This window comes from Talpa europaea (genome assembly GCF_964194135.1).
Source record: "Talpa europaea genome assembly, chromosome: 2".
Taxonomy (NCBI): Eukaryota; Metazoa; Chordata; class Mammalia; order Eulipotyphla; family Talpidae; genus Talpa; species Talpa europaea.
In genome coordinates, this window is record NC_140068.1 from 79,411,198 (window position 1) to 79,424,314 (window position 13,117).

A 13,117-nucleotide genomic window follows, 5' to 3' on the forward strand; every position below is an offset into this window, starting at 1 on the left:
ATGAAGCCAACATTACACTAATACCAAAACCGAACAAGGACAACACAAAAAAGGAAAACTACAGGCCAATCTCCCTAATGAACACTGATGCAAAAATCCTGAATAAAATTTTAGCTATCAGAATCCAACAATGTATCCATAAGATAATTCACCACGACCAAGTTGGATTCATTCCAGGGGCACAAGGATGGTTTAACATCCGAAAATCAATCAACGTTATCCAACACATCAACAAAAAGAAATATAAAAACCATATGATAATATCAATAGATGCTGAGAAAGCTTTCGACAAAGTGCAACACCCATTCATGATAAAAGCCCTTGAAATTCTTGGGATACAAGGAACATACCTCAACATCATAAAGGCCATCTATGACAAGCCAACAGCCAGTATCATTCTCAATGGTGAAAAGCTGAAAGCAATTCCATTAAGATCTGGAACAAGACAAGGATGTCCACTCTCACCATTGCTTTTCAATATAATACTGGAAGTCCTAGCCAGGGCAATAAGACAAGAGAAAGACATCCAAGGAATCCAAATAGGAAAAGAAGAAGTCAAACTATCACTATTTGCAGACGATATGATATTATACATAGAGAACCCCAAAAACTCCACAGAAAAGCTAATTCAACTCATCAATCAGTTCAGTAAAGTGGCAGGATACAAAATCAACACGCAAAAGTCAGTAGCCTTCCTATACACAAACAATAAATCTGAAGAAGAAGAAATCAAAAAGACCATCCCTTTTGTTATTGAAACAAAAAAAATCAAATATTTGGGAATAAATCTAACAAAAGAGGTAAAGGACCTATACAAAGAAAACTATAAAACACTGTTAAAAGAAATAGAAGAAGACACAAAGAAATGGAGAGACATCCCCTGCTCATGGATTGGAAGAATAAACATTATTAAAATGGCCATCCTTCCAAAAGCAATATACAGATTCAATGCTATTCCAATCAAAATTTCAATGTCATTCTTCAAAGAAATAGAACAATTATTGATGAAATTCATATGGAATCACAAAAAACCCCGAATAGCCAAAGCTCTCCTGAAAAAAAAAGAAGGGAATGGAGGCATCAGACTCCCAGACTTCAAACTATACTACAAAGCCATAATCATCAAAACCGCATGGTATTGGAACAAGAACAGACATACAGACCAATGGAATCGAATAGAAAATCCAGAAATAAACCCACAGGTTTATGGTCAACTAATCTTTGACAAAGGAGCAAAGACTATGCATTGGAGCAAAGAAAGTTTGTTCAATAAATGGTGCTGGGAAAACTGGGTCGCTACATGCAAAAGAATGAAGCTTGACCACCACCTCACACCATACACAAAAATCAACTCAAAATGGATTAAAGAACTAGACATAAGACCTGAAACCATAAAATATATAGAAGGAAATATAGGCGAAACACTACGTGATTTGCACATCAAAGACATCTTTACAGACACATCACCCAAAGCAGTGATAGTGAAGGCAAAGATAAACAGCTGGGACTATATCAAATTAAAGAGCTTTTGCACAGCAAAAGAGACAATAACAAAAACAAAGAGAAACCCCACCAACTGGGAGAACATTTTTGCACCCAACACTAATGATAAAGGACTGATCACAAAAATCTGCAAAGAGCTGATGAGTCTCAACAACAACAAAGAAAATAATCCAGTCAAAAAATGGGCAGAAGAGCTTAAAAGAAACTTCTCTGAAGAGGAAATGCAAATGGCCAACAGGCATATGAAAAAATGTTCAACATCACTTGTCATCAGGGAAATGCAAATCAAAACTACCATGAGATACCATCTTACACCAGTGAGAATGGCACATATTAAAAAAACTAGCAACAACAAATGTTGGCGAGGGTGTGGAGAAAAAGGAACTCTTCTGCACTGTTGGTGGGAGTGCAAACTGGTCCAACCACTGTGGAAAGCTGTGTGGAGATTTCTGGACCTACTAAACATAGAGCTTCCATATGACCCAGCAATTCCACTCCTAGGTATTTACCCAAAGGACACAGAAACATCAATTCCAAAGAACACCTGCACCCCTATGTTTATAGCAGCACTGTTTACAATAGCTAAGCTTTGGAAACAACCCAAATGCCCAAAAATAGATGACTGGATCAAGAAGATGTGGTACATATATACCATGGAATATTACTCAGCATTCAAAAAAGATAAACACATGCAATTTGCTGCAACATGGATGGCGCTGGAAGGGATCATGCTCAGCGAAATAAGCCAAAAAGAAAAAGAAAAATACCGGATGGTCTCACTCATAGCAGGAATCTAGAAAACTTAAATAAGGGACCAGGAAAATGAATAACTATAAGAAAGTGAAAATCAAAATCAACAAAAAACTATGAACCAGAGACACTTTTAGGGGGGCGGGGGCGGGAGGGGAGGGATTGGGGTCAGAATGGGGGGCTGCAATTGTATGGGGAATATAACAATAAAATTTATAAAAAAAAAAAAAACATTTGATTATATATTTTTTACATTTATCTAAAATGTGCAAATGTATTCTACCATCCTGCTATTCTTAGAGATATATATATATATATAATATGTATATTTTTGATATATATATTTGTCCAATTTTTCATGATTATAAAAGCTGCTCTTATCACATGGAAAAAATTAACACATTGGACAAGGAATTAATATCCTTAATATGTAAAGATAGTTTATACCTCAAGAAGAAAAATATTGCCATATCAGCAAAAAAATGCAACAACATGATACAAAAACAAATAGGATAAACTAACAGAAAATATAGATTCTAAATGCAATTAAATATGAAAAATAATTTCCCCCTTTAAATGGTCAAATATTTAAAAATAGCAGTTTGAAGGGGAGAAAAATATGGATAGTGTAGATATTTGGATAGAGATCTGGATAAAGTATAGTAGAGTGTTTAAGAGTACAGGCTCCAAACAGGGAGAACTGGATGCAATTCTGATTGAGCAGATACTTCCCAGTTATTTGGCTGTAAATAATAACTGATTTCCCTTAGTCTTAGTTTCCTCAGCTGTAATATGGAAATAATAACTGTACCTGAATTTTTTGAAAATTAAGTAAAATACAGAAAATACATAAGTCTTTTAATATATAGTAATCTCTTAATAAATTGGAAGCTATAACTCTAAGTTATGGCAAGAATAGATGAAACTAGGTATTATAAGAGGTACCTGGGAGGGTAAATTGCTATAATTTTTCAAGAATGTAATTTGGCTATAAGTATCCAAAGTGTTCCCTAAGTCCATACTCATTGAATCATCGGGATGATTTTTAAGAAATCAGAGATTTGGTCAAAGATACAAATGCACACCTATTCATAATACACATTTATACTTGAATGACAAATGTTACAGGAGAAAGCCATATAGATATTAAATTATAGAGGTTTCAAACTGCAGAAATAAGAATATACATTCATGAAAAGTAGATTCCATGCCATAAATTGTGGGAAATATGTATTGGGGAGAAAAATACAGATGGGGGGGCAGGATTTTATTATTCCTAATTCTCTTCCATTATGCTGTGTTTTTCTAACTTTAGAGGCTACCAAATTGAGCATCCCTCATTTGTGGGAGTGCCTGAAATGAATGTATGAGCTCACTCTTTTCTTAAAGATAACTCCTTTATAAACTATATTTTTTTCCCTGCTCACATTTACCACTTTGTCTGATGAAGAAAACATCATTCAATTATTTTTGCCCTTGATTAACACAAAATTAAAAATTTCTTTACAGAACTTTCTTATCACTTTTGTAATAACAGATAAGAAATATCTCTTATAAGAGGTTTTGAAATTATATTTTTTATCTTTCAGCCCCAAAATTGTAGAAGTGGCCAAACATGCAGGGAACATAGTGACTATATCTGAGTTAATTTGGCTTTGCCTACATGCTACTCACTGTTTGCAAAATTCACTTGGGGGTCAAGGTAGGTGCTCGGTGAGTTAAAGAGAATTCCTACAATGAGCTGAAATTGAGGTACTGAGCTCTCTGATTCAGAAGATACACCAGAGGTATTATGGGGCATCCTTTGACCTTCTAGAGAAAAAAGGACAAGTTTGATATTTGAATCCAAAGAGGAAATCACAAGGCCAGACAATCTGAGGAAGAGCTGGTTTGTGATCAAAGTGCTGTCCACAAGGGAAATTTTATACCACTGTCCATACTGACAAATTCCAAGAATTTACCCATTTAACTACCTTCTGTTTCTGAACAACACAGAGTAGTCCAGGTAGTTCTTTCTTTTTTAAAAATAAGGCATAATTGGCTAAGTGTGCTATGGTGATATGTACCTTCAGGGTATGATCCCATACCTCTAAGTCATACACAGGATTGTAAACCAATGTTACCTCAATAAAAATAAATCATGCATGACTTTATACTATTTTCTAAAATAAGTCTGGTTCACTTCTAATATCTGGTTCTAAAATAACTCTGGTTCACATCCTAATATCACATGGAAATGGGTAACAATGTTCAACTATATCTTACATTTACCTCTTTGGAAGCAAGAGTTTCATGTTCAGGAATAGTCACCATTGGATTACTCAGCTTCACAGAAAAGATGCCCAGGACATGATCAGAGGTAGGAGTGGGAAGAAATAAATGTTCAAATGTCATCAAAATAAATAAACAATGTAATAAGCATATTTTGCTGATCATAATAAATTCTAACAAGTGTAACTATTAAGATTTAATTGTTATGAAACACTAAGAAACATATTCTTAACACAAAAATGTTTGGCAGATGGTGAACATTGAGCATGTGATCACATATTATTTATCTTTGTGTTCTACACAACCTCTAACAGTGCTTGGCAAATAGCATGGACAGTTATTAAATGTTTATTGATTGAATGTATTGTTAAAACACATTGACAGGCATCATAACGAGAAAATGGAGTTATATATATATGTTTCAGTTCTTACAATAGCTTGAAATAAAAAATTCCCAAAACAAGACATACCATGCTCAGATCCACGGAATCAGTGGATCTATAGAAAGTAAAGCATGGTGCATTATTGTAAATATTAATAATCTCAATACACAGGGATTTCATAAACAGTGCAACCTAACCAGGCAATGTTTTATGGTTTACAATACAGTGACACTTTAACAGAAGGGAGCTTATTTTGCTTAGCTAGGATTTTTTTTTTTTTATTGTGTGCATGTGCTGGGCACTAGACACACAATTAAACTTATTTAGAAGAAATTCATAGATATAGAGGAGGAGACAGACAGTGTGAAGGACACACACAAAGAGAAGGAAAGAGTAATCATTTGCAATAAATATGTTTTTATCTTCCCCTCCTTTTTAAACTATCTCTTCTCTCTCCAACTTTAGGGTATCTATAATGTCTGATTTGCCAGGAATGTTCTCTGTTTTTGCTATTGTCTTAGGAAAACCAGGGTTATGTAAATGGCTAACCTTCTTTCACTTTCAGTAAGGTACAGATTTGGCCAATTAATCAATTAAAATTATGAAGTAGCTCCACATATTCCAGTGCAATTCAGTGGATCCCAGCATTTTAGCTTGTTCTAGAGGACACCAAAAGTGGAGGATGGGATGGCCAAGAGTTCCCTCCTCATATTTCCTCAGGCTTCCCTCTGTTCTAGCAGATTTTAAAGAATGGAATCTGATTTTACTTAAAGCAACAGCTTCACCAAACACCAGCCATTACACTGTGTTCCCAACTATGAATTCCTTTGGGAATCATAATATCAGGATTCCTTCTAGCTGCTTAAGATCATGGCTTTAAATAGGAGGTATGATTTTGCCCCGGAGCCAAGTAGAAATCTAAATTGCATTCCTGAAATCAGCCAAAGCACCACTTTCTCCCGTTTATCAGATACCTCTGAGATCCTAAGCCTGGCTTAGGTTCAGACTCTGTGAACTGCTTCAAACTTCAGATACAGGTGGGTTTTAGGGACAGCAGAATCTTTATAATACAGAGGCTAAGTGGCATGATAATTATATGAATGATCACAGTGTGTACAAAGTCAAATTTTCATTCACCTAATTTCCTAAAATAGTATAAATATCCTAAAATTTGAAAATGTTGAAACATTCCCAAAGAAATGTTCAACTGAGATTGAAAAGCAATTAATTACACATGTACTTTTACAAACTATCCCTTCTTTTCAATGTAGGTATTTACTCATTTGAATCCATTTCATTTTAATCTTTAATTTCAAAAGCTTTGTGTTAATTACCATAATCACCAAAAGAGAATAGAAAATGATTCTAATTAATTGGTAATCCCTAAATAATTTATATTTGACTTTGGAATGCTTTCTTCTATTTATAATCTCTTATCACAGTAAATTTAGCCTTTTATATTTTTGTCCTGAGATTGAAAAAATATACACATTATATTAATATCATGAAAATTGATGGATTTAATCATAAGAATTTATTATGCTCTTACATGATACATTATTATATGTATTAGCTGATTTACTTTTCACAGTCCCCTGTGAGGTGAGTACTAATATTACTCTGTTTCACATATAAGGAAATTAAAGCACTGAGAGACAGCATAACTTATTCAGAAATGATAAGTAGCAGAGCCATGAATGAAACCCAGGGTGATAGCCTCCAGAATCTTCTTGCAAAGTCAGTGTGAAGTGGTGATATGCCACTGAAAGACAGCGCAAGAAAGGGGAGGGGAAGGCAAGGGCAGGGAGGTATACCATTTTGCTGAAGAAAAACCAAGTACTGAAGGCAAGAATGTCCCGTTCAGAGATAGGAAGCAGTTCAGAAGTGGCTGTTGTAGCTCTAAAAGGTCATACAGGAGACACATGCTTACATGTCAGGTGATGGATCTGGGCTTCATTCTCTAGGCAGTAGGAAGCCACTTTAAGCTAGAAAGGGGCATGTGCGATCAGATTTTCATATTGAAAAACATCACTGTGATTGATGTGCAAAACATGGATGGCAAGGGACAGTGGAGGCTATTTAAGGGGATATGTGTGTGGGAGGCCAGGGAGGAGAGAGAGAGAGAGAGAATAAGGAAGATTTAAATTAAAGCATTGTCTTGAGAACTCAATAGATGAGTTTTTCTCAGTGACTTTTAGATCCCTACTCTGTAGGAAGACTGAAAAATGAAGAGACACTGATTATTTTGTTGATTAGGGAAGAAAATTTGGGAAATGACAGAGATAAATAATATTGAATGTCAATACATCTGCTGAATGCAGATATTTGGTAATGGATGTGGGCTAGAGATGTTAAGTGGCTAGAAAAAAACAATATGGTATGAAAATGAAAATCCTCTCACAGGCAGGATGGACGAGATGAATGAAAATACTAAGATGAATTCTATCTAGGTGAGTGGCCGCTATCCAAAGAGAACACAAATACTGAAGAACTAAGCCACCCAAGCTTCTTTACTAAGTGGTAAGTTTTCTGGAGAACAAAATTACTATTTTTTTATCAAAAACAAATGAAAACCTGGGAAAGTTTCTAATTTTATCATCAGAGAACCTGGAAGGATTAATGTGATGGAAAGCTCAGGTGAAACAAGAAAATTCCAAAAATTTATCCTGGATGCAAATACTAGTCCTGATCATGTATAATTGATAAATTAAACCTTTGCTCACTCACCATCATGGGCTAATCAGAAAGTAGTTTTTGAAAAAAAAAATGTTCAGTTGGTTTTTATTACTCTCTTGCTCCTAGCTGCCACCAAACTAATAAAAATCTTTGTGGATTGTTCGTTACCAGTGTGGGGCATCCTTAAAAATGTCACTGCTTCTCTCAAAGGTAATGTGAACATCTCTCACAGACAGATGGATTTCCCTCAAACCAATTGTAGAAATGAGAACATTTCTATCAGAGATCAGATTTTCATATCTAAAATCATCACTGTGATTGATGTGCAAAATATGGATGGCAAGGGACAGTTGGAGGTTATTTAAGGGCTTATTTAAGGCTATATATATATATACATACATACATATATACATACATATATATACACATACATATATATACATACACACACACACACACACACACAGAGAAGGTGGGGAGAGAGAGAGAGAGAAACCAAAAAGACAATATGTAAAACATGGTTAAACCACTTAATTATGTTTTTAATCTACCTGAGAAATAGAATCCAAATTTCTAGCTTTTGTGAAACCACTCTCCCTTCTGTGAGAAGATGAAGTAGGTTTTCTTATTTGCCAGAAATTATGAAACTGAGGAATGTAAGAAATGTTAACACTTGAAAATTGCCTCGGGTGCTACACATGTTATTCAGAATTCACTTTGGAATTGCTTTTTGCTGAGTGGCATCCTCATATAAACTTCCTTCACTTCACTTGTCTTCAGAAAGCTGTAGCTTCTACTTCTGTCTTCCCACCTAGAATTGTGAACTCATTCAGCTGGAGCATAACCTTCTTAAGAACATCTCTCAAAAAATAGACATGACAAAATAGACATAAAATAGTGTGTTCCATAAGTCTAATGTCATTATGAGACCAGAAGCTACTGAAAGGCATGTGGATTATGGTTAATTTGTCTTCAGGTCTTCTTTGTCTGTCTTAAGACCCTCTCAGCACAAGGTACATACTAAATAAGTACTTACTGATTAAACTAATGAAAAAAAAGAATAAATGATATACAGAAGGAGTTTTCTGACTTGCAAAATAAAAGACTGTGAGTTAGTGAATAATTAGGAAGTGTTTACTGCATTTCCATATAAGAGTTTGTATCCTGGAGAACTTTGAACTAGAACATGTGTGTTCTGTTTGATTCTTACAATTTTTTTGCTTGAAAAAATAATTGAATTTAGTTGTCCATGTTTGAATTCATAGCTTCCACATGCAAGTTTAAAGTTTTGCTTCTCTTGAACTCTTAACGGGCCTTGCATTACTAGACTGGCAATCATCTAGATTTATACAGCAATATTTCCCCTTCAGTGAAGCTAAAGGTCTCTATGTCAACACAGTACCTATCACTTCCAATAAGAGGAGGTCAAGAGTTTGAGGTCAGCAATTTTCATATCTATATCTGGTTTCACTCATCTTGGGGATCTAACTGACAGAAAAAATCTGAGTATTTAATTCCTGATTTACAATATATCTGAACACACAAAAGTACCTGGGGAATTTAACAAATTTCTGTTTCTAACAGTAGGTCTAGAGGGGGATGATGCCAGTGCTACCCCTGGTTGATTGGTGAAGCCATTGGTGACATTTTTGTATGAACTGCTGTAATTAATGTTTTAAATATTTGTCTATTCACTACTGTAATTAACTATGTTCGAAATGACCTAAACAATTAAGTTATACTGCAGTTGTATAATTAAATAATCTATCACAGATGTTTTTCATTACATACCTGCTATGGTGCCAGGCATTTTGTAGATGTTAGGGAGATAATAGTGAACGGAAAGATATCAGAGACTAGAGTATAGTGGGAGAGGCAGATATTCATTATATCATCAGGATAGAGAAATATGCACAAAATAATATGTTATGAAGTAAAAGTTCAGAGTACCATTGGGGTTCAGAACAGATAAATCTGACCTAGTCTAGAAGGACGAAGGAATCTCTTCCCAAGGGACTGAAATCAAAATACTAAGTTCTTCTGATAGGATAAGAGGGTTGGAGGTCTACAGGGTCAGCAGCTGAAATGAAATTACTCAGAGTTAGGCTGATTACAATATAGGGAGAAAATCCAATGAATTTGGGCAAAATGAGTAAGTGAGAGAATGCCAGGAAGTGCAGGCAGTGAAATACAGTGCAGGGAATTTGCACACAACAACCGCATTACAGAAACAAAGGAACAAGCTCTTGAAAGTATTCTAAATGAATGAAAGCTGTTAAATATAAATTTATGTCATTTTCCAAAAAGACTGAAAGTTGAAAACAGGGTCCAAACAGTCAGACACCAAACATGAGTTGACTGATTCTATTGCTTGAGACTCCGTGCCTGGGAACAAAATAGGGGGAGTGCTAAGAGATTTTCATTATGGAGGCACTCCATCATACTGGCTGTGAAGAATAAGCTGTTTTTGATGACCATCAGAACCAAGCTACTGTTATCAGAAAGAAATTTGCTCAAAAGCCCTAAGATTTTATCTGCATTAGCCTGAATTTTTTAAATTACATGAAGATGTCAGTTGCTTAAATATTCATTGTTGGAATTTAAAGGCACTGTATCTATTTTTGATGATCCCCAAAGGTTTCTGTGCCACTAACTCACTAAGTCTCTATGTGACCTGAAGAACATCATTTGGTTTCTGGGCTTCATTTTCTTCCTCTTTAAAATCTGGGCCCTAACTAGCTGAATTCTAGTTCCTTTTCTACTTAGATAATTCAATGAGTGTGTGATGGTTAAGCAAAAATCTGATAAATGATAAATGATAGTTGATAAATGATACTGTCTCAGAACAAAAGGTTCTCCCTTTTTGGAATCTTGGGGAATGAGTCACAGCCAAGGTAAAAATTATGCCTTTATCAGTGGTAAAATTGAATTCTCCACACAATCTTACCTGGCATTCTTATTATAAGTTGTCAATTACACCTCTTGCTCTTTGTATGAACTTTTATTAACACTGATAAGTCTTATAATATTCTTTTCATAATGCTGAGTATTTCTGTATTCTTACATGGGAACTGGTACATGTTTAACTGTTTTATAAACCGACAGAAAACTCATTGTGTAGAGCTCATCAATAATATCATTAGATTGGGGTCTAAGTTCTAGTAAGTCTATCTGATAGTCTAATACCTAATTAAAACGCAAAAGAAATTCCCTTCTCTGCTCCACATAATACATCTTTTGAAATATGACTGAAATTGCCAAGTTATACTATTTTAACTCTTGGTCTTTCCTCTCACATTCCAGGAGGCAAAAACACAGGACATGTCAGAATTCTCTCCTTAAAAGACTATTCTCTAAAAGATAGCACAAAAAAAAATGCCCCCCATCTCCCCCCCATATACTACACCTTCAGCCTGTGTTGAAAACAATTCCACATCTTTCTGTTTACTGACATTTGTCATCTAGAACTTTTTCAACCAGAAAAGCACCTCCTTAAGGGGATTAACAACACCATTCACTTCCCAGGTTGTAATGAAAAGGGAGCAAATCTGTATTCCTGCACCATTCTAGGCCTCAAAATAATTTCCAGAAACTAAAAGTGGAGTTGACAAGGAAGCATATTTGCTTTCTTTTCTCTATCCTTTAAGGGCACAATTAGTTATTTAGTTCCACAGCAAAAACATCATTTTCAATTGTTTTCAATACCATGCTAACTCTAGTACAATCATAAACCAAATGTCTTTTTCTTCACAGAAGATAGCACTGGTAGAATTTTTTCTCCTCCAGGTCTGTCTCTACTATAGAAATTAAGGGGCATTAGCCATTTTATTGCAACGTAATATATACTAGGAAATAAACAACTCTGCATGAAGACTCAACTTCCAAACATTTTTCAATTCCTGTCCTGCCTAAATCCCATGCCAGCTGTTCCTAGTTAAAAACCAGTTCTACAAAGTTGCAAGAAACTCATCCTGGAACTCAGGAAAGTATCAACAGATATCAACAAATATATCACAAAAAAATTTCTAAGAATATTTTTTAAAGAGGCAGAACAGGTCTGGGGGCTATCCCTGCCACCTCCACTCCACTCCATACCAGAACTCACTGAGCTGTTTCCTAAGACTACATTCCCAGCATCATCTTTGAGAACATGAGCATGAGGGGTTGGAGAGGGAAAGGGAATGGGAAGAATTAGTAAGCAGATGGGCTGAGCACTGTAGGTTTAGGGAACCTGAAGGGCTATGGTGCCTACCAACCTACCTCCCCTCACTGTACCCATGCCACTGCCACTGTGTGCTTGTTTCAAACTACATTTCAGGAGTGATGTAAGTTCTTCCTAACAGTCTCCCCATATCTGTTATACACCTTTAAGTTGCCAGTATATCTCCTGCCCCTGCCCCACTCCAGCCTTGCCCAATTATATCATGCTGCCAGCCACTGCAACTTGGTCTAAGATTGCAGCCATTCTGAGGGATACCAATAGTCTTGGCTCTCTGAGGTGTGTTCGTCTAGGATTCTGCTCTGGAGAATCTGTCTTCTTTTTACTCCCAGCTATGCTTCTGCTAGAATCACATCCTAATAACCAGGGTAGCAGTTTATTCAAACTTAAAACCGTAAGTTAAGAAGGGTATTCACTGGCTGCTAAGAAGTCAATAGAAAAACCATATTTTGTTATGTTAGCAGGTTTCAACCACTTCGTAGAATGAGACCTTTTTTAATATTCAGATTAAGATGCTTTGAATACTACCACATTTGCTTAAATTTGTATCATGTAGAATTTGACAAGCTGTTAAAATGTCATTCAGCTATGGAAGCATAAAATATATCCTCAGCATTCTAGGCCTCAGAATATTCGCCAGTTAAAGGCTCACTTTAAAAAGATTATTGGATCAAGGACTCAAATAAAAAAGGAAATAAATTCAGGGGGATACAGCAATAAATATAGGAAGGTAGAGTAATAAAACACCCTGAGTGAGTATGTCATTGCCATTCAAAAAAAGTCATGAAACATTACGGAGCAAAAAGAAAGAAATTATAGCCGAACATGTCAGAAATTAAAATCTTAAATTAGATAATATCAGTGTGATGGGATGTAATAGAAGGAGCCAAATGGATTTATCTTAAAAGGAGAAGATATTGATACTGATGGGGTATATAAATATGAATGTGGGTCCAAAGGTAAGGGCAATCACAACAACAAAATAGAATGAGTAAATTTTGAAATACTCAATTAAAACCATGTCACTTGAATGGAAAACTGGAAAGAAGAGATAAGTAATTACAGTAATGGAAAATGGAAAATAATGTAGCAGAATTAAGTCATCTAGTGATATAATCTTGTACATTAAAAGAAGTCCCTCAAGATGAAAAAAGATTCAAGATAAGAGAATGTGTGGTCAAACAAACATCAAGACCTGTGAAAGTTGAAAATAAAAGAGAAAAATATCTGTCCAATATGATCCAAAATAAAAACTGGAATAGCTAATCTAATAGAAGTCAAGAAAAAAATGTATAAGGGACAAGAAAAGATATTG

General features: G+C 35.2%; 1 protein-coding gene across 1 annotated transcript in view; it reads right to left on the minus strand.

Annotated features, from left to right (window-relative positions):
* Nucleotides 1-2,924: 2,924 nt before the first annotated feature.
* Nucleotides 2,925-13,117, minus strand: part of MLIP (muscular LMNA interacting protein) — a gene marked incomplete at both ends in the record, with an annotated part of 218,554 nt that continues 208,361 nt past the window's right edge. The window contains 2 exons of the mRNA XM_084258824.1: nt 2,925-3,038; nt 4,525-4,578. Of these exons, the coding sequence (XP_084114950.1) occupies nt 2,925-3,038; nt 4,525-4,578 (168 nt within the window). The remainder of the gene's footprint in view (nt 3,039-4,524; nt 4,579-13,117) is intronic.